The 22,800-nt window shown below is 44.3% G+C and overlaps 1 protein-coding gene across 3 annotated transcripts in view; it reads right to left on the reverse strand.

Moving 5' to 3' along the window:
• dlgap1a (discs, large homolog-associated protein 1a) overlaps positions 1-14,606 on the reverse strand; it is a gene marked incomplete at both ends in the record, with an annotated part of 32,018 nt that extends 17,412 nt beyond the window's left edge. For 2 of the 3 annotated variants that reach the window (XM_084188171.1, XM_084188172.1), the window contains 4 exons: positions 2,056-2,293; positions 3,707-3,902; positions 9,520-9,746; positions 13,539-14,606. In XM_084188171.1, coding sequence (XP_084044297.1) covers positions 2,056-2,293; positions 3,707-3,902; positions 9,520-9,746; positions 13,539-14,606 — 1,729 coding nt within the window. Of the gene's footprint in view, positions 1-2,055; positions 2,294-3,706; positions 3,903-9,519; positions 9,822-13,538 lie in introns of all 3 variants that reach the window. The other variant, XM_084188173.1, reaches the window with a different exon arrangement.
• Between the last annotated feature and the right edge of the window lie 8,194 nt (positions 14,607-22,800).

Consider the following 22,800-nt stretch of genomic DNA (forward strand, 5'->3'; position numbering starts at 1 on the left):
GCCTTATTAGAAATCTGTTTCGACTGCTTTTATTTGATGTGGACAAGGACATCATAGGTCAGATTATAGAGAAATAATGATGAAAATGTATGACGCATTGACAATAACATACCTGTACTGTACAGAGTACAACAAAAACATATACTGCCTCTGTGCCCACATACAGTAAAATGAAAAAGAGTATCACTCTCGGGTCCATTCTCTAACATGCAAAGTAGATCTGGGCATCAAACTGATGAGAGCAGCCTCTGATCCCCCACACAGCTCAAATATCTAGAGTTATTGTGGAGTGCTGATGGCAGAGTCGGGACGGGACGCAAATGCCAGCTTGATGTTTTCACTCAGACCCAACGGCCATCGTGAAAAATTAACTAGTCCAGAAACTTCCCTCCACACTTTCTCTCATCCCATGTCCCTTGTTTTTATTTTTCTCTCTTTTCTCCACTCGCCCAAGCAGCTCTCCTGTGGGTCCAGCCCATATGTCTGCCTTGACTAGCCCCGGGCACAGAGCAGCAGGATGGAAAGTGGCAATCTTAATTCAGACATGCAGCACCAGCAAAGAGTTGAAGGGGAAGTCAAATACATACTTTATTATTTATTTGTTTCATAAGATTGTTCCTAGCTTATTTTTCATCAACTACGCATATCTGAAGTCTTTGTTGTTGCAGTACTCAAGCTTTCTCAGTTTCAAGAGCTAAACCTGAAGATAAGCAAATGCCACCTTCCTTTATGTTCACAAGACAACACAACTCAACATCAGTTAGAGAGATCTGTCCTTAGCAGTTCTGTTATTATTTCATTCCACCTCTGCATGGTATCTGTCCTTTTATGATTATCTATAAATATAATAATTATTGCAAAAATACATTTGTTTTAATTTAGAATATGGCAAAAGGGTCCAGGTGGTCATTTCCTGGGACTACAGATGTCTCTTAACGTTTCATCCTGGGATGTCAAACTGAGCCTTGCTGTCAGTGGATTGCCACTAGGATAACAATCTAAGAATTCCCAGAGGAACAGTCAAACTAGGTAGCAGGAAGTTCAACTCAAATCAGCACTGACATCTGGGACTCATCTGACGGGGCAGTCTCTACGTTTGATAAAGACGCTTGAAGCATTTCAGTGAAATTATAAAAACATACTTTCATTTTTTATAAATAACTTGATAACAGTGAATTTCAGAGAGTCCTTATCATATAAACACATACTGTATCTCAGATAATATGCAATTCATTACAGAAAATGATTTTTTTCTTCTTCTTGTAAGCATGTTCACAATGCCTGGATTAAAACCAATCATAAAAGGGGATTTTCTTCAGATCCCTTAACCACATTTTAGAAATTAGTGCCATTTCTCCAAGCCTATTCCACACACCAGCTCTGATTTGAAATGTTCTGTATATAATAATAATGTTTTAAAATACCAGGGAGAGATGCTTATGTTCCTCATGTGGCCTGGACCAGGCAAGAAGCCATGTTTTGACCATAGCACTCAAAGACCCATCTCCTATCAAAGACATAGAGCGGTGATAAGCCTCAGGCTCTTCATCCTCCTGCTTACAAATACAGCAAGCATCCTCAGGCTTAGTGCTGCTATGATAGTGTGTTGTGTGGGGGTGGTGTATGTTTTGGGTGTCAGGTGAACATACTGTGATGCTGTGGAGAGAGTATTTCTTGACATTGACCTTTGCTGGTATGTGCTTCCCTGACAGTGTTGGTAAAGTAGATCAATATGTGTTGTGAAAGGGATAAACACACCAACCTGTGGCGCTCTTGAGGGTTTCCATAGTGGTGGTGGTGTGTATTGAAGGTGATCCAGTGGAGACATTGACCTTTATTGGTCTGTGCAGCAGCGTTTGTTTTTGCTAGCCAGTAGATCTGTACTGCTGCTGGTGGTGGTTAAAGGGTGATCGAGAGAAGACACTGCCATTTGCTACCGTGGACAGTGGTATGGTAGAGCAGTGTATATTTTGACTCGCCAGATAAACAGAGTAACAGATCTAGACTGACCTGTGACTACTCAGTGTGTATTATAAGAGTGATAAACCGACTGACCTGTGCTGCTCTGGATGGTCCTGACGGTGGTGGTGGTCCTGGGGGGTGAGGCGGGCAGCAGGGATGTCCCCTCATCCTCTGAGCAGCCCTGGTCCATGGCCCTCACGTAGCTGTGGCTACGCATGCGGAAGCAGCTCGGCATGGGCAGGTCCAATGCATCCATGGCCTGCGACTCCATCTCGCTGTACACCTGCTCACACACCTGCTCTATCTGCCCGTTCACCTCCACCTCACTCACCTGCAAGGGGACGGGGAGTGGGGGACAATGGGGGAGAGAGGGGGTGCAGCACAACCGGACATCCAAATATCAGTATCCTAATCCTAACCTGGGGAACGCACCATAGAAAAGCCACTTACCTAGAGTTTAATAGCTGTGCACATTCAATGCTGATGGGCAGAGTAAACACATCTGAAATCATTAGGAGAAGTAAGGAAGAAAGGAAGAGAAATACAGAAGAAGAAGAGGAACCACAATGCAGCAGTAGCAAGAGGAGGAAGAGTCAAAGAGAATGGGAGAGTGAGGGTCAATGTTAATTGGAGAACAAGCAAGTGTAATGAAGAGATTGTTTGGGATGATGAGAGTTCATTCAGGGTCTAAAACAGAGCTCTGATTTACTGAAGCAAGGAGTTGGGCATTCCCTTCTCAACTTGTATTTCCTCTATTTTTGGCATCCTCTCTCCTCGATCCTTTTCAAAACGCATTAAAATAACCTTGGATCTTCGAGAAAAGACAAATTGAGAAAAGGTAAGACAAGAACCAGAGCATCTAAGATGGTTCAATAACATTCTGTAGGTTAGGGTGGGATAAGGAGGGTTTGGATACGGTCTAAAGCATACCACTCCTACACAGAAAGACGAGAGCTTGAGGGGCTTTTGGCAAGACTCATGCTGAGATGTTTTGTAATTCCATCTGATTTTCACTGATAACTGAGGGTGGGTATTAAACAAGAAACAGTTGGTGAAAACTGATTCTTAATCCAAAACTTTATTGCATTTTAGTTTGGGAGATTTCACAGATTTGAAAGATGATAGTCCAGTGAGTTATATTGGTAATTCCAGACATGAAAAGCAAAGGGCATAAGGTTACTCATTAGAAATATTTTGTGTGACTAGTTTACTCTGAAATGTAAGGAAAATACTTTTTATCTACAATGTCCCTGGAATAGATTGCTGTACAATATTTTGATGATTATCTTTTAATCAATGTTTAAATTATTATTTAGCTGAGAGTAACATGAAGTAATGTGTATGACATACAGTATGGAGGTAAAGTGATAATGGTTTCGGTTTTTATAATGATTTATTCTGTTATGCTATCTTCTAAATACTATAAGACAATTCACAATTGGCTTTAAAGGCAGTGAGCTAGGATTATTATACTGGTTGTAAGGCAGACTGTGTAACTCTAGAGAGGAGATATGGTAAATGGAATGGTAGTGCCATTTTACTTCACCTCTTTAGGTTGACTCTTGATGGTTGAGGGCTGAACATTGACATTGAGACTGGTTTGAAATAAAATTCATCTCAAGCTGAGAGATGAATTTGTGGCTGATTTCATGGCTGATTTGACTTGGACTTTGACTTGATGTGACTTTCCTCCCTTGCACAGACGTAGCACCAGAGACGGTGACGTAATGCTGGGAGCACCAACCTGGCTGATGGTACTCATAGCCCTCATGTAGCTCTCGTTTCGCGAGCGGTATTGGGGTGAGGAGAGCAGCGCTTTGGGGTCCAGGAGCCCTTTGGGGTCCAGGGTGTCCAGGCTCCTATTGATGGAAACTTCACTCACCGCCCGCAGGTAGCTGTGGCTCCTGATCTGCAGCTTCGGAGAGTGTTCGGTGGAGATCCTGCCAATGAAGACAAGTCAACAAACAGGTGTTAATAATAATGCCTCCTGATGTTAGCATGATCACTCACTGACAAGGAGTTGTCAAGACAGCACAAACCGATCTGGTATCAGGCTACTCTCTGATGTCCTGGGCTCTCATGACGAATGTGCATGTCATCATCATCTAGTGATGCATGTGAGTTGTAGTCCACTTCACTCTGATCAGCAGTCAAAGGTATGGTACTGTTAGCTGTAGTGACGTCAGATGGACAGCTCAAAGAGAGACGTTCCTGGGGAACTGCCAAGCTGGACAGGTGTCACAATTATGGTTCCATGGATCATCACACTGGAACATTAAATGATACAAATCTTTTTTCAGACCACAATTGAGAGGTATAGTCTATTTTGGTTCGATAACACGCTGTGTCTAATTTTCACCATCAAAACATAATCAAACCAGATGATAGATGATAACAATGTGTTCGATCCTCTCTCATCAAGATGTACATGCTCAGTGCACGTTCACATCAGATTTCCTTAATGCTCACTGTGGTAAGTTAAATACATCCAACAAGATCTCTTGATTGATTGACTCCATGTTTGTCCACTCTGCTCCTTGCATGCATTATACACTGAGTGTACAAAACATTAGGAACACCTTTCTAATATTGAGTTGCACCCCCTTTTGCCCTCAGAACAGTCTCAATTCGTCAGGGCATGGACTCTACAAGGTGTCAAAATCGTTCCACAGGGATGCTGGCCCATGTTGACTCCAATGCTTCCCATAGTTGTGTTAAGTTGGCTGGATGTCCTTTGGGTGGTGGACCATTCTTGATACACAGGGGAAACTGTTGAGCATGAAAAACCCAGCAGCTTTGCAGTTCTTGACACATTCAAACCGGTGCGCCTGGCACCTACTACCATACCCCATTCAAAGGCACTTAAGTCTTTTGTCTTGCCCATTCACCCTCTGAATGGCGCACAATCCATGTCTTAATTGTCTCAAGGCTTAAAAATCCTTCTTTAACCTGTCTCCTCCCCTTCATCTACACTGATTGAAGTGGATTCAATAAGTGACATCAATGAGGGATCATACTGTAGCTTTCACCTGGATTCACCTGGTCAGTCTATGTCATGGAAAGAGCAGGTGTTCCTAATGTTTTGTACACTCAGTGTATATACACTGCTTAGTGGAATAGACGCTGGTTACAGCTGCAAAGCTATCTCCATTATGCACTCTCCCATAAAGCAGGTTGGGCCAGCCAGCGACCACAGTGCTGAGGAGAAACAGCTAAATTCACTTAAGGCCGCCCACGCAACTCTTTACCGCCTGCCGTACTGACAGACACCTCGGCTAAGCAGCAGCAGTGAGGGAAGCCAAGCAGAATAGACATCTAGGACAGTGCTGGGATGGGTTGGGCTGGCACCTGAGAAACTCTATGTCTAAACTCCATGTCTACTCTGCTGCTGCAGCATGGTTCTTTTGGTTCAGAAGCTACTACTGAAACTCCACTGTGGTCCAAAAGCCTTCTGGGAGCTAGACTCCGACTCCAGCAGAACAAAATAAATGGAAAAAGTTGGAACCTAAAGTGCTTGAAGGGCGAAGGAAGAGCTGCGGCTGCCTCAGTGTTGGGATCTTAAGGGATTTGGTTATGCATGATGTCATTGGTGTGGAATAAGCCAATATGTTTCTGCTTCAGTCAGAGTTGGGGTTGTGTCGTCCTTGGACATATGTGCGTCTCTCTCTCTTTCCTTTACAATAGCCTTTTCTATGACATTCACTGTACTGTACCATTAATGGCATGAAATAGCACTGTGTCATATGGTATCCCAATCAATGTTCACAGTAGTCCAGTAATTGTACATCATATAGTAGATCTATAATACACTTCACCTAATATAGCAAATTAAACACATAAACCATCACACTGGTCATTGGTCATAAGTCTCTTAATCCTTCCAAAGCAAATGAAATGATATGCGACAGCATTGGGATCAGTGTACAATAATGACAAAGCATATTTGTGCCTCTGTGGTAATATATCCCTATGACTTACTGTTTGCCATTTGGTAACATAAATCGTATGACTGTGGTGCATTATCTAACAAGCAGTAAAGGCAGACAGATAAATGTCAAGAATACGCACACAAATGCACATAGAAATGTGGGACACATACAATACATCGATTGTTATTAAACATGACCATAACACCATAAAAATATATATCCTAACCGGTCTAGAGTTGAAGTCGGAAGTTTACATACACTTAGGTTGGAGTCATTAAAACTTGTTTTTCAACCACTCCACAAATTTCTTGTTAACAAACTATAGTTGTGGCAAGTCGGTTAGGACATCTACTTTGTGCATGACACAAGTAATTTTTCCAACTATTGTTTACAGACAGATTATTTCACTTATAATTCACTGTATCACAATTCCAGTGGGTCAGAAGTTTACATACACTAAGTTGACTGTGCCTTTAAACAGCTTGGAAAATTCCAGAAAATGATGTCATGGCTTTAGAAGCTTCTGATAGGCTAATTGACATAATTTGAGTCAATTGGAGGTGTACCTGTGGATGTAATTCAAGGCCTACCTTCAAACTCAGTGCCTCTTTGCTTGACATCATGGGAAAATAAAAAGAAATCAGCCAAGACCTCAGAAAAAAATTGTAGACCTCCACAAGTCTGGTTCATCCTTGGGAGCAATTTCCAAACACCTGAAGGTACCACGTTCATCTGTTCAAACAATTGTATGCAAGTATAAACACCATGGGACTACGCAGCCGTCATACCGCTCAGGAAGGAGACGCGTTCTGTCTCCTAGAGATTAACGTACTTTGGTGCGAAAAGTGCAAATCAATCCCAGAACAACAGCAAAGGACCTTGTGAAGATGCTGGAGGAAACAGGTACAAAAGTATCTATATCCACAGTAAAACAAGTCCTATATCGACATAACCTGAAAGGCCGCTCAGCAAGGAAGAAGCCACTGCTCCAAAACCGCCATAAAAAAGAGACTAAGGTTTGCAACTGCACATGGGGACAAAGATCGTATTTTTTTGAGAAATGTCCTCTGGTCTGATGAAACACAAATAGAACTGTTTGGCCATAATGACCATCTTTATGTTTGGAGGAAAAAGGGGATTGCTTGCAAGCCGAAGAACACCATCCCAACCGTGAAGCACGGGGGTGGCAGCATCATGCTGTGGGGGTGCTTTGCTGCAGGAGGGACTGGTGCACTTCACAAAATAGATGGCATCATAAGGAAGAAAAATTATGTGGATATATTGAAGCAACATCTCAAGACATCAGTCAGGAAGTTAAAGCTTGGTCGCAAGTGGGTCTTCCAAATGGACAATGACCCCAAGCATACTCCCAAAGTTGTGGCAATGACTTAAGGACAACAAAGTCAAGGTATTGGAGTGGCCATTACAAAGCCCTGACCTCAATCCTATAGAAAAAGCATGTGCAAGTAAGGAGGCCTACAAACCTGACTCAGTTACACCAGCTCTGTAAGGAGGAATGGGCCAAAATTCACCCAACTTATTGTGGGAAGCTTGTGGAAGGCTACCCGAAACATTTGACCCAAGTTAAGGAATTTAAAGGAAATGCTACCAAATACTAATTGAGTGTATGTAAACTGCTGACCCACTGGGAATGTGATGAAATAAATAAAAGCTGAAATAAATCATTTCCTCTACTATTATTCTGACATTTCACATTCTTAAAATAAAGTGGTGATCCTAACTGACCTAAAACAGGGAATGTTTACTAGGATTAAATGTCAGGGATTGTGAAAAACTGAGTTTAAATGTATTTGGCTAAAGTGTATGTAAACTTCCGACTTCAACTGTATATGATAACTGAATCAAAATGGATATATCATTAATGATGACACATACCCTCTGCCTGTAATCCAAGTCAAATAACACAGCAATGAAGTTCCATTCTGTGAGTACAGCACTTCTAAAGAGAATTCCCCAGGCTAATGAATGTAATTAATCACCATACCTTCTCTAGCAGTGTGGGTACTTAATTAAAAACAGAGACAGCCTGGTTTGTTTCTGGGGAGAATCTAATCACATCCCTGCTAAAATGTAAATGTAATGCTGTTAGTGCAAAGTCTATGGAGCCTATGTGTCACGGTTTCGGCCGAGACTGCTCCTCCTCCTGGTTCGGGCAGGCTTCGGCGTTCGCCGTCCCCGGAGTACTAGCTGCCACCGTTGAATGTTTCGTGGTGTGATTGCTTTGGTCTGTCTTGTACACCTGTGTCTGTTTGTGTTCTGATTACGTGTCCTATAAGTTCCCTGTTTTGTATAGGTTAGATTGTGTGTTGTTGTCTGCCTGTATTTCGGAGCTGCGTGTTGACGCTCTGTTTGTTTGTTTAGTGTTTACGCATGGTTTACGTATTCACTCGCCTCTGTTTGTTTTCGAGGCCGTGTATTGTATTTTGCACTTTTGACTAGTAAAGTCTGTTGGACGAAGCCTCTGTGTCCTGCGCCTGACTCCTCCACCACATCCACATCGGTTCACCTGACACTATGAACTACTGTAGGCCTACGTCAAAGAGAGAAAATGAAACAAAAGTGTAAAACTATTACACTTATCTATTTCCTAAAACATTAAATACATTCGTTTTCGTGTAATAAATCAAACTTGTTCTTGTTGATTGGGAAGCCGATTCATCAGTGTGGATGATCACATCCTTACTCCACAGTGCAGTAGTAAATCTGCATGGCCCACATTCAGTACAGTAACCATTGGGCAGCAGATGTGGTAATCTAAGGATCACTTTGTGCCTGCCAAACTGTTTCAGATGCCTAGTGGAGTTCAGAACATGAACAACAGAACTAGGAGAGGCACAGTACACTATCAAAGGATATGAGGCATGCAGAGCTTTAGACAGAAAGCCAATACAAGCTGATTTAGAACACGGATCACAGTCACGGATAGGGATGCTTTTCACACAATGCTAGTGCCTTTAGCTCAACTTTTGTCAAAGATCCTTTCACATTTAAATTGAGAGATGTTTTCAATGCTTAGGGATTGACATATTTGTTCATTGTGCAGATTATAATAAACCTAGAAGAATATAATGATATAACTTAGAATATACTGTACTTTTTCAACTGAAAGGCTCATTTAAAAATTGTTTCTCACTTCATCTACAGTCAGTAGAACTTTCCAGTCATTTCCCCTGGTGTTTGAAACTTTAATACTCTTTACTCACTGAGTGGAACGGGATGCAGGGGAAAATGTACAGGCACCGGGCTGGGCTGTCTCTTGAATTGGATGCTGCTTTAATGAATTCACAAATTCTAGCTGTAAGTCCCAGATATGTCAGAGTGATACTGAATGCTATGAGCAGCCTCTCTATATAATGGTATCAAATTATCAGCAGAAATCCTTGCACTACTTTAAGGCAGTCCAAAGTACCAATAAAGCTGGGGGTCGGAGGACCTCATCCTAACACAGTTGTCTGATTTCTTCATGCTTCTCCCCCACTGCAGTAAACGGGTCATTTAGGTATACTAAGGTGTATACCTAAATGACCCAAAGAATGTGAAATCATAAGGACTATGATAATGAAAGTAAGTTAAAGTCACTTTAAAATGTCATAGAGCGGAGTCTTACTTTAAGGTGGTCATTTCAGTCAGTGATGGCTGGGTGGCTTTGAGATAGCTGGCTCGTCGACCTTGGGCCTGGACCTTTGGCGACGGCTTCGGACTTCCCTCCGAGTCTTCACTGTCTTCTTCCTCGGCCATTGCCTTCACGTAGCTCCCGCTGCGCATGCGTCGACACGGGATGTCGTCCTCCTTCCCCCCCAGGGGCGAGAAGCTGCTCCACTCGTCCTGGGGCACCTGTGGGGACGGGGGAGGTGACAACAGGGCATCAGGCACCTCCACGGATGAATGCATGGCGCCATGAACCCACATCTACCTGGTCCGGTCCGGCCAACCCAGCGTCACAACAACATCCAACGCACAGTCAGACCCCTACCTCTCTCTAACTCTCATACTGAGCATTGAAGGTAATAAATAGGTAATTAAGGGAGAGGCTGGTGTGAGTTCACATGATTACACTAAAAACGTCTTCCTGACAACCTGGGCATCTGCTAGTGTGGAGTCTCCCTAAGGGCACACACAGACTTATCAAAAGGATGTTCACAGAGAACTAGGGTGTCTGTCTGAGCTCAAACAACAACATCAGGGTGGTATAACATTTGAGCTAACCTGAAACAAAGTATTTTAAGGCTTTGTATAGGTGAGAGGGAAAGAATAGATTGAAGGAGAAACACAATGAGGTAGCCAGACATATGGGTTAAACTAATTAGTAAAACTAGGGCACAAACACTAGCACAACCCGAACTTCCAAACTATTCTTTATTGTATAATAGTTGATGTGCTAATATGAATACCACTACATCCTCCATCCTGAGAGGGATTATGGTGTCCCTTCTTTATAAGGTTAATTCAGAAACAGTGAAATAATGGGTTACCAGAGAGTATCTATTAATCTTCCAATGATATACCCAATTTGGGTAGTTACCATATTGCATTCAAAAATACTTTGGAGACTAAGTTGATGCTGGAGGAGAGAAAATCCCACTCCTCCGAAGACTTAGTAATTACATGAATCTGCAGAGGGAGAGGAGCCTTGGTAACTAGGGAGACAGCCAGAGCAGAAATGAGCAGGTTGAATATAAAAGGAGGCTGTGGAGTCAGAGTTACTCTATTACCGCCGGGCGGCTGCATGCCCACACACTACAGATGTAGGGTATTAATTTGATCACCCTGTTGCAGGAGAACTTTCCTGCAATGCAGGAAATATAAAACTTGTAGTGTATTTGAGGTGTAGCGTTTTACACTTGTTCCCGTATACGGGCTGAAAATAGCAGATTTGGACACTGATAAGTGCCTAAATGAGAACGCAGTGGCTATACAATAAAATGCTATATCTGAAGTCAGAGCTCAGGGTCTCCGCTTCACAGCTCTGTATGGGTTTTGACTGACAGCCATTCTGAACATGAGCATCACGCGCAACAAGAAGTTGCCCCCATCTCTCCAGATAATTGGGGAAAGTTTGCAAATGTTTTATTGTCTGAGTGAGGGAAATGCTGCAAATTACAAGGACTTGATGTATTTTGAAAGATGAGACTTTGAGGATTATAATAAATACTGCTTTGATGTCATACAAGCAAGCCAAACATCCGTGAGTCCAAATGTGCACTTCACATTTCCATATCATAAAACTCATGCAATATACAGTGTCAACGTATACCATGTTTGATGTACAGTTACAAGATGACATGGAGTTATACCATGGGTTGTCCTGAACAGAATGAGCCTATGTTTGTTGTACTGTGAAGAACATTTGCTGCGGACCACACATCTGAATGCACTCACGACTCCATTCTATGCGCACTAAAATTACGATCCGCTTCTCTGAATTGCCTAGTGAAAGCCTAACACTGTAAGATGGTATTTTATAATTCAGCTAGTCATGTTGGCAATAGAACAAGCTGTCAAATTACGCTCACCTGACCCAGATTGCGATTTTTATTGGACTGTCTTTGGATTGCATAAACAACAACATTAATTGTGTAAAGGCGGGGATGCAGGGCTGAATTTCAAAGAAAACAACTACAAGTTTGCTTGCTCTAGTTCCTCAACGGAACAGCTAGGAGAGCTCAAAAAAGCACCTTATAGTTGAACTCTTCTTTGAGTCATAAAAGTGCATTGAAATGTGTGTGGCCCCTTGGAAACACCAGTTAGACCTCTCACTCAAACTCTTTTCATTTTTTGGTGTTATGTTGCACCTACCCAAAATGTTTCAATAATATTCTTATCATGTTACTGAATGAAGCCCGAGTATTTTCAGATTTCGTTATCAACAAATGCGGCAAAAAGTACAGTAAATGTTATAACGCACCTAAAATCAACAGTGTATTTTAAGTTTTGGATTATGTCTTTGTCTAATTAGGTCTGTGCCCACACGTGCTAGTTCACAGTGTCGCTGACTGCTAAGCTGTGTCTCAATGTCTTCTATTAGCCTATCATATATAAAACCACTCCTACATGTCTGGTATAGCATTGGTTACTATTATTTACTATAGCTAACCGTTCACTGTACACAGTGTGGGGCTGAATATTTGAAGATCTAAATGTTGTGATGATTGGCTAAGGCGGCAGCAAATAATTCCAAGAATATGTCAGTAATTGGGTACTGTGCATGTGTATTTGTCACTGGGGTCTTCCCTGTAGGACATTCATGTACACAATACAGTATCAATATCAACTTAAAAATAACTAACTCCAACATTAAACACGACAAATCGACTCACAACATCCCTGTCAAAATAACTACACTAATTTAGAAGTTTAGATCTGAGATTTGAGAAATCAAAATGCTTAGCTCCAGTTTTTTTTACAGAATTTCAAAAAGCTGCATATATATTTTTTAAAATCTTTTCTCACATGGCACTCGACTCACAGACATATAGGTAATTGGTCTCCATTTGTACTAATAACACAGCTACCACTATCCTATCCCAACCTTCGACTCAATCCTGTCACTAATGTTGGAGGGTGTTTCTATGGTAACAGAGTAACTATATACAGCAGAAAGAGATACAGATGTAGGATCTTAATTTGAGCCAGTTTGCTACAGCAGGAAATGTGAATTATTATGTGGATTATAATTAATGGACATTTTTGAAGTGGTTGATACATTTTCCGTATGGGAAAATCAAGTGTGAATTTCACAGTGGAAGTTACAAACTTCAGAAGCCTTTTTAAATCTCAAATACACTACAAGTTTTAAATATCCTGCATTGCAGGAACGTTCTCCTGCAACAGGGTAATCAAATGAAGATCCTTTACCTGTTGCAGGATAATAGGGAATACATGGGAAACATCTAAGCAGACTAATTAGGTTTGTGCCCACACGTGCTGGTTCACAGTGTCGCTGACTGCTAAGCTGTGTCTCAAAGTCTTCTATTAGCCTATCATACATAAAACCACTCCTACATGTCTGCTATACATTATATACCTATTCAGTGATTAGAAAATGCATTTAGAGTGTAGAACGAGTGAGAGTGAGAAAGACAGGAGATTAACTACTGTAGAGAACAACATATACATATAATTTACATGAACATAATCATTAATAATCAGTATTTGGATATTTCTGTAAATAAACTGAGTTGAAGTTGAGTGCTTAGATCTATTTAGAGGTGTGCTGTTTGTGCTTCTGTTGTGCAAACTGTGTCTCATGTTTTGTGAGTGGAATTTCAGAGGTGATGGGTTTGGCAACATAATCTTTGTGTACAACGTCATGAGAATATTCACACAGTACACACGCATGCTTGCATTCACAGACACACACACCACACCAAATTATTAGTAAAGAATTAAAGAACCCAAAAACTGGGAAATCTATGAAATGAAGAGGTTTATAAACAGGAAATAATGCCAGTCACTGATGGGTTTAAAAGAAAAAAGGCTATTAAAGGAAGTAAGGCCACTACTGGTTTGCACTTACTTCTCTCTTCAAATCAAATGAAAGTGGAGGGGGGATAGATCCTCTCCAGTGGGGTAGGTAGGTGGTTAAGGGGGGTTTGGGTTTAGGGGTGAATTTAAAGAATTGCATACCTGCAAGAACTGGCATGAGCGCTCCTGCTGACAAGCCTCAGATTTCACTAGCGCTTTATGATCTAAGTTTACTGAGGCCTTCTGGTAGACTTGGCGAGCCCTGCTCACCGTTAGACTGGATGACCACAAGCTCTTCTTCATGAGCTGGGCGTCCATGCTTATGGGGATATGGGAGGGGACACAGGTGTGTTTTACTACGTCGTTATTACTGCGCGACGTTTTCAGGGCGTGTTCGCTGATGGTGTTGAAGGCCTCCATAAAGTACTGCGACTGGGACTTGTCCGGGTGGCGGCCCATGGTCATGACTCCGGTGGGGCTGTGGAACAGGCTGTGGCAGACGTCTCGGTCATCCAGGATGTCGTCTGAGCTCCAGTACCCCGAGGTGGGGCTCCTGTGCTTGGGCTCAGCCGACTTGCAGCGCTCCCTGCTCTTGCTGCGTTTGCGGTGCTTCTGCGTGGGGGGCGTCTCGCTCTCGGGGCTGTTCCTGCTGCTATTTAAGCTTCCCTGCTTGGAGTGTGGCCCCTCCAGGGAGTGGGACTTGGCGAAGAGTTTCTGGACGGAGTGGACCAGGTGGCGGATGCGTCCGGGGCTGTCGTTGCGCTGCTCAAGTGCCGTCCTCTTGTACTGCAGCGTGTGGTAGCCGTCCCGCGTGAACGACGGCTGCCTCTCAAACTGGTCCAGCAGGTTGACAGGCAGGCGGACATTGACACCCTTGTTGGGAACAATGTTACCCACACCAACACCCACACCATAGGGCACCACAGCACACTCTTCCATCCCCATCCGATCCTTCAGCTCGTGGTGTGAGCTGCTGTAGTGTCGTCTAGGGAAGGTCCCATAGGGCACCACACTACTGTCTGAGGGGAAGGCAGTGTGGTTCCTCTGGTTCTGCTGGCTCTGGACCTGGGTGTAGTAGGGGTGGTCAGAGGGGTGGGACATGGGCATGTCCATCTGGTTGATCAGGTAGGGCTTGCGGTCAGGGTGGTGGCCATGGCCTAGGGCATCGTAGGAACCAGGGTCACAGGTGACCAAATGGTGGTGGCTACGGCTGCTTGATAGACCCTTCATGGTGTCTGTTCAGTCCACAGACAGTGGGCCAGCCTGGGAACTGCTGCAGATGATGTTCCTGATAGGAGCTGTAAAGACAGGAGTGGAGAAACGACAACAAACTGTTACAACAACTGGAAACGTAGACACTGTTTATTCTATTCCTTTTGTTTATGCGCTTAGTGCTCTCAAAAACAATGCACTCTAATATTATCTCTCAAATCTACTCTAATAATTGTGAAGGTTAGGATTGTGGTGGGGAGAGCTGAGATCCTAAATCAGTATTTTTTAACACATACACAATCTGCTTTGTCAGTAAAGCATTAGTCTCTGAGAGATTATTTTGATTTAAACACTCACAAAACTAGAGGAGCATTAGGTTCCTATCATAGAGAATGACAGACACAGAGGACATGTCAAGGAGTAAAAAGCTTCACTTCAAGAATTCCGTCACAGTTCAGCTGTGATTTATTTCCTCTGCGACACTAGCTAGTTTCCCTGGGCCCACGGTTTTGACCGGCTGTCTGGTATTTTGATGTGCTTGTCATGAGTGAATCTCCATGAATATCAATGGTGGAGCAGAGGGAACGGCATCCTATCCCCTTGTAATGTGTCAGGGTAGACCATTACTCTACTAGAACCATTTGGAGAAAGACCATTTTATTTTCAGCACTTTTAATTTCACAATCCCTCCGGAGTATACAGTATAAACATATATACTGTATATATACACATATATACACTGAGCTATACACACTACCGTTCAAAAGTTTGGGGTCACTTAGAAATGTCCTTGTTTTCGATTTTTTTTATTTTTTTTGGTCAATTAAAATAACATCAAATTGATCAGAAATACAGTGTAGACATTGTTAATGTTGTAAATGGCTATTGTAGCTGGAAACGGCTGATCTTTAATGGAATATCTACATAGGCGTACAGAGGCCCATTATCAGCAACCATCAGTCCTGTGTTCCAATGGCACGTTGTGTTTGCTAATCCAAGTTTATCATTTTAAAAGGCTAATTGATCATTAGAATACCCTTTTGCAATTATGTTAGCACAGCTGAAAACTGTTGTGCTGATTAAAGAAGCAATACAACTGGCCTTCTTGAGACTAGTTGAGTATCTGGAGCATCAGCAATTGTGGGTTCGATTACAGGCTCAAAATGGCCAGAAACAAATAACTTTCTTCTGAAACTCATCAGTCTATTCTTGTTATGACAAATGATGGCTATTCCATGCGAGAAATTGCCAAGAAACTGAAGATCTCGTACAACGCTGTGCACTACTCCCTTCACAGAACAGCGCAAACTGGCTCTAACCAGAATAGAAAGAGGAGTGGGAGGCCCCGGTACACAACTGAGCAAGAGGACAAGTACATTAGAGTGTCTAGTTTGAGAAACAGATGCCTCACAGGTCCTCAACTGGCAGCTTAATTAAATAGTACCCGCAAAACACCAGTCTCAATGTCAACAGTGAAGAGGCGACTCAGGGATGCTGACCTTCTATGCAGAGTTGCAAAGAAAAAGCCATATCTCAGACTGGCCAATAAAAAGAAAAGATTAAGATGGGCAGTCTGAGATATGGCTTTTTCTTTGCAACTCTGCCTAGAAGTTCAGCATCCCGGAGTCGCCTCTTCACTGTTGACGTTGAGACTGGTGTTTTGCGGGTACTATTTAATGAAGCTGCCAGTTGAGGACCTGTGAGCTTTTATTTATTTCATCACATTCCCAGTGGGTAAGAAGTTTACATACACTCAATTAGTATTTGGTAGCATTGCCTTTAAATTGTTTAACTTGGGTCAAACGTGTCAGGTAGCCTTCCACAAGCATCCCACAATAAGTTGGGTGATTTTTGGCCCATTCCTCCTGACAGAGCTGGTGTAACTGAGTCAGGTTTGTAGGCCTCCTTGCTCGCACACGCTTTTTCAGTTCTGCCCACACATTTTCTATAGGATTGAGGTCAGGGCTTTCTGATGGCCACTCCAATATCTTGACTTTGTTGTCCTTAAGCCATTTTGCCACAACTTTTGAAGTATGCTTGGGGTCATTGACCATTTGCAAGACCCATTTGCGACCAAGCTTTAACTTCCTGACTGATGTGTTGAGATGTTGCTTCAATATATCCACATATTTTTCCTTCCTCATGATGCCATCTATTTTGTGAAGTGCACCAGTCCCTCCTGCAGCAAAGCACCCCCACATCATAATGCTCCCACCCCCGTGCTTCACGGTTGGGATGGTGTTCTTCGGCTTGCAAGCGGCCCCCTTTTTCCTCCAAACATAAAGATGGTCATTATGGCAAACAGTTCTATTTTTGTTCCATCAGACCAGAGGACATTTCTCCAAAAAGTACGATCTTGGTCCCCGTGTGCAGTTGCAAGCTGTAGTCTGGCTTTTTTATGGCGGTTTTGGAGTAGTGGCTTCTTCCTTGCTGAGCAGCCTTTCAGGTTATGTCGATATAGGACTCGTTTTACTGTGGACATAGATACCTTTGTACCTGTTTCCTCCAGCATCTTCACAAGGTCCTTTGCTGTTGTTCTGGGATTGATTTGCACTTTTCGCACCAAAGTACGTTAATCTCTAGGAGACAGAACGCGTCTCCTTCCTGAGCGGTATGACGGCTGCGTGGTCCCATGGTGTTTATACTTGCGTACTATTGTTTGTACAGATGAACGTGGTACCTTCAGGCATTTGGAAATTGCTCCCAAGGATGAACCAGACTTGTGGAGGTCTACAATTCTTTTTCTGAGGTCTTGGCTGATTTATTTTGATTTTCCCATGATGTCAAGCAAAGAGGCACTGAGTTTGAAGGTAGGCCTTGAAATATATCCACAGGTACACCTCCAATTGACTCAAATGATGTCAATTAGCCTATCAGAAGCTTCTAAAGCCATGACATCATTTTCTGGAATTTTCCAAGCTGTTTAAAGGCACAGTCAAGTTAGTATATGTAAACTTCTGACCCACTGGAATTGTGATACATTGAATTATAAGTGAAATCATCTATCTGTAAACAATTGTTGGAAAAATTACTTGGGTTATGCACAAAGTAGATGTCCTAACCGACTTGCCACAACTATAGTTTGCTAAAAAGAAATTTGTGGAGTGGTTGAAAAACAAGTTTTAATGACTCCAACCTAAGTGTATGTAAATTTCCGACTTCAACTGTACATGCAATCTCCTGAGATAAGCAAGGAGGTTAATGAAGATAGATTTATTTATTTTGGGTGCTTCTGATTGCATGCTGGGAATAAATGCAGCTCTAATATTAACCACAACCCAGTCTAATCACACTCAAAAGAGAAAAGCCAATATTTTATTAAACTCAGCAAAAAAAGAAACATCCCTTTTTCAGGACCCTGTCTTTCAAAGATAATTCGTAAAAATCCAAATAACTTCACAGATCTTCATTGCAAAGTTGTTCAATGAACCATAAGCAATTAATGAACATGCACCTGTGGAACGGTCGTTAAGACACTAACAGCTTACAGACGGTAGGCAATTAAGGTCACAGTTATGAAAACTTAGGACACTAAAGAGGCCTTTCTACTGACTCTGAAAAACACCAAAAGAAAGATGCCCAAGGTCCCTGCTCATCTGCGTGAACGTGCCTTAGGCATGCTGCAAGGAGGCATGAGGACTGCAGATGTGGCCAGGGCAATAAATTGCAATGTCCGTACTGTGAGACGCCTAAGACAGAGCTACAGGGAGACAGGACGGACAGCTGATCGTCCTCGCAGTGGCAGACCACGTGTAACAACACCTGCACAGGATCGGTACATCCGGACATCACACCTGTGGGACAGGTACAGGATGGCAACAACAACTGCCCGAGTTACACCAGGAACGCACAATCCCTCCATCAGTGCTCAGACTGTCCGCAATAGGCTGAGAGAGGCTGGATTGAGGGCTTGTAGGCCTGTTGTAAGGCAGGTCCTTACCAGATATCACTGGCAACAACGTCGCCTATGGGCACAAACCCACCGTCACTGGACCAGACAGGACTGGCAAAAAGTGCTCTTCACTGATGAGTCGCGGTTTTGTCTCACTAGGGGTGATGGTCGGATTTGCGTTTATCGTCGAAGGAATGAGCGTTACACCGAGGCCTGTACTCTGGAGCGGGATCGATTTGGAGGTGGAGGGTCCGTCATGGTCTGGGGCGGTGTGTCACAGCATCATCGGACTGAGCTTGTTGTCATTGCAGGCAATCTCAACGCTGTGCGTTACAGGGAAAACATCCTTCTCCCTCATGTGGTACCCTTCCTGCAGGCTCATCCTGACATGACCCTCCAGCATGACAATGCCACCAGCCATACTGCTCGTTCTGTGCGTGATTTCCTGCAAGACAGGAATGTCAGTGTTCAGCCATGGCCAGCGAAGAGCCCGGATCTCCATCCCATTGAGCACGTTTGGGAACTGTTGGATCGGAGGGTTAGGGCTAGGGCCTTTCCCCCCAGAAATGTCTGGGAACTTGCAGGTGCCTTGGTGGAAGAGTGGGGTAACATCTCACAGCATGAACTGGCAAATCTGGTGCAGTCCATGAGGAGGAGATGCACTGCAGTACTTAATGCAGCTGGTGGCCACACCAGATACTGACTGGCCACACCAGATACTGACCCCCCCTTTGTTCAGGGACACATTATTCCATTTCTGTTAGTCACGTGTCTGTGGAACTTGTTCATTTTACCTCTCAGTTGTTGAATCTTTTTATGTTCATACAAATATTTACACGTTAAGTTTGCTGAAAATAAACGCAGTTGACAGTGAGAGGACGTTTCTTTTTTTGCTGAGTTTATATTTAGACAATGTATCTGTGAGGAGTACTGAGTATACAAAGAGGCAGGACGCAGACGCAGGAATTATCTGGCAACAACGATGCGTCCGCCTCCAGGATGAAGGGATCTGGGTGTTTTAGGATGGGCGCTGTGGTGAACCTCACCTTCAGCCTCTTGAAGGCAGCATCAGCCTCAGGGTTCCAGGCCAGCTTCTGAGGCCCACCCTTAAGGAGAGAGGTGAGTGGGGTGGCTATGGAGCTGAAGGACCTGATGAAACGCCGGTAGAAATTAGCGAAACCCAGGAAGCTCTGTAGGCCCTTGACGGTGGTGGGAACTGGTCATAACCTTCATTCCTTCTATGAACACCCCCTGAGGACTGATCCGGTATCCCAGGAAGGAGATGGCCTGTTGGTGGAATTCGCATGTCTCCCCCTTCACCAACAGGCTGTGTTCTCGGAGGCGGAGTAGGATAGCTTGGACGTCCCTGATGTGCTCCTCGAACGTAGCCGAGTAGATCAGGATATCGTCGATGTACACCACCACCTGTCTACTCAGCATGTTCTAGAACACGTCATTGACGAAGGACTGGAAAACAGAAGGTTCGTTGGCGAGGCCGTAGGGCATGACGCAGTATTCATAGTGGCCTGAGGTAGTGCTGAATGCCGTCTTCCACTCATCTCCTTCCCGGATTCGGATCAGGTTGTAGGCACTCCTCAGGTCCAACTTGGTAAAGTACCGGGCCCCTCGTAGCTGCTCGATGGCCGACGGAACCAGAGGGAGGGGGGTACCGGTACTTGGTGGTGACTGCATTCAGCCCCCTGTAGTCAATGCAAGGTCTCAGTTCTCCGTCTTTTTTGGCCATGAAGAAGAAGCTGGCGGAGGCAGGAGAGGTAGAGCGTCTGATGAACCCCTGTTTCAGGGTCTTCGCCACATACTTCTCCATGGCCTCAGTCTCCGCCATGGAAAGGGGGTAAATGCAACTCTTCGGGGGGTGTTGTCCCTCCAGCAGGTCAATGGTGCAGTCCCAGGGCCTGTGAGGAGGGTGACACGTAGCCTTTACTGAAGAGAAGACATCGGAGAGATCTGCATACTCACGTGGAATGTTGGGCTGGAGGGCGGACTCCAGACTCTCCACTGACGTGGAACAACAAACCACCGGCAGGCAGGTCTTCCGGCATGAGGTAGACCAGGCTGTGATACCCTTAGTGCTCCAATTGATGGTGGGGTTGTGTAGTCTGAGCCAGGGCAATCCCAAGACGATCTGGTGAAGGGGTGACATGACGATGTGGAATGACAGCTCCTCGTGGTGCTCCGGTAGTGTGGGAATGGTGATGGTGATGTGTAGAGTGATGTCCGTAATGGTGCCTGATCCAAGGGGTTTATTGTCCAGTGAGGTGACGTGTAGCGGAGATGGCAGTGGCACGGTGGGCAACCCCCATTCAGAGAGCAGCTCCCTATCTATAAGGTTACCCGCTGATCCGGAATCTATCATCGCAATAGAAATGGAAGAGAAGGAATAACCAGACACCGTTATGGGAACTAAAAACAATGGTTTTGTGATAGGAGCTGACGTAACCCTCACGGAGCGGCGACAGGAGTCATACCGCCTAGATAGGGAGCCGCCAGGAAATCTGTGGTCCGTGGTGGTGTAGGGGGTGCTGCCCACCTCCATAGGTGAGGACTCGGAAGCAGGGCGGCTTCCATAGCTCAGATGGGGTGAGCGTCGAGACTCCGGGAGGTGTTGGGAACGCCGTCTCTCTCTCAACATGTCGTCAAGACGGATGGACATGGTGATGAGGGTATCAAGGTCCATCTCGTTGTCCCGACATGCGAGTTCCATCTTGATGTCCTCCCGTAAGCCTCTCCTGAAGGCCGTGCGAAGAGCACGCTTATTCCAGCCGGAAGAGGCCGCCACCATGCGAAAGCTCAGAGCATACTCGGACGCAGGCCCCTCTCTCTGTTGTAGATAGAGGAGACGCTCACCCCCTCCTTTCCCTCTGTGGGATGATCAAACACCGCACTGAACCGAGCGAGGAAGGTGGGGTAAGGTAGTGCCACTGCCTCCTCTCCTTCCCAGACTGCCGTGGCCCAATCCAGCGCCTTCCCTTTAAGTAGTGAAATCACCAGTGCTATGCTGGCTTGGTCAGATGGATATGCCCCAGGCTGACGCGCCAGATAAAGTGAAACATGTAGCAGGAAGCCGCTACATTTAGTAGTTTTACCGTCAAAGTGCTCCGATAGGGCGAGGGTTCCTGCAGAAGTGGGTGATAGTCTGGGAACAGGTGGATTGGGGGCACTCGCCGCTCCCTGAGGTGGAACCGGAGCGCTGGGCAGATTATGCAGAGTTTGGAGCACTTCCTGCATGGCAGCGTTCAACTGGGCAAGCTGCTGCTGGTGCTGGTCGAGGCACTGGGAAACTCCTGCTGCATCCATTTTCGTTTGGTGTGTGATTCTGTGACGAGTACTGAGGATACTGAATAAAAATATAAACGCAACATGCAACAATTTCAAAGATTTTACTGAGCTACAGTTCATAGAAGGAAATCAGTCAATTGAAATAAATTCATTAGGCCCTAATCTATGGATTTCACATGACTGGCCAGGGGCGCAGCCATGGACGGGCCTGGGAGGGCATAGACCCACCCACTGGGGAGCCAGGTCCAGCCAATCAGAATGAGTTTTTCCCTACAAAATGGCTTTATTACAAACAGAAATACTCCTCAGCACTCCCCCCTCCCCCTCCTCAGACGATCACGCAGGTGAAGAAGCCGAATGTGGAGGTCCTGGGTTGGTATGGTTACACGTGGTCTGCGGTTGTGAGGTTGGTTGGATGTACTGCTAAATTCTCTAAAACTACGTTGGAGGCGGCTTATGGTAGAGAAATTAACATTACATTCTCTGACATTCCTGCAGTCAGCATGCCAATTGCATGCTCCCTCAAAACTTGAGACATCTGTGGCATTGTGTTGTGTGACAAAACTGCACATTTTAGAGTGGCCTTTTATTGTCCTCAGCACAAGGTGCACCTGTGTAATGATCATGCTGTTTAATCAGCTTCTTGATATGCCACACCTGTCCGGTGGATGGCTTATCTTGGCAAAGGAGAAATGCTCACTAACAGAGATGTAAACAAATTTGTGCACAGGATTTGAGAGAAATAAGCTTTTTGTGCGCATGGAATATTTCTGGGATCTTTTATTTCAGCTCATGAAACATGGGACCAACACTTTACATGTTGCATTTATATTTTTGTTCAGTATAAAATTAATCAAACCAAATAAGCCCTACTGCCTCTCAAGACCCCAATGGAATACTCCATCTCTACTTATGGAATCCCAATCGTTTCCTATTTTAAATATTTGAGAGTAGATGTACTTCCTTCCTTAGATAAAACCATTGCCAGAAACTTTAACAGAACTCTCAAATCAATTCAATCCG

The sequence above is a fragment of the Coregonus lavaretus genome, assembly GCF_964263955.1.
Source record: "Coregonus lavaretus genome assembly, chromosome: 23".
In the NCBI taxonomy this organism is placed as follows: domain Eukaryota; kingdom Metazoa; phylum Chordata; class Actinopteri; order Salmoniformes; family Salmonidae; genus Coregonus; species Coregonus lavaretus.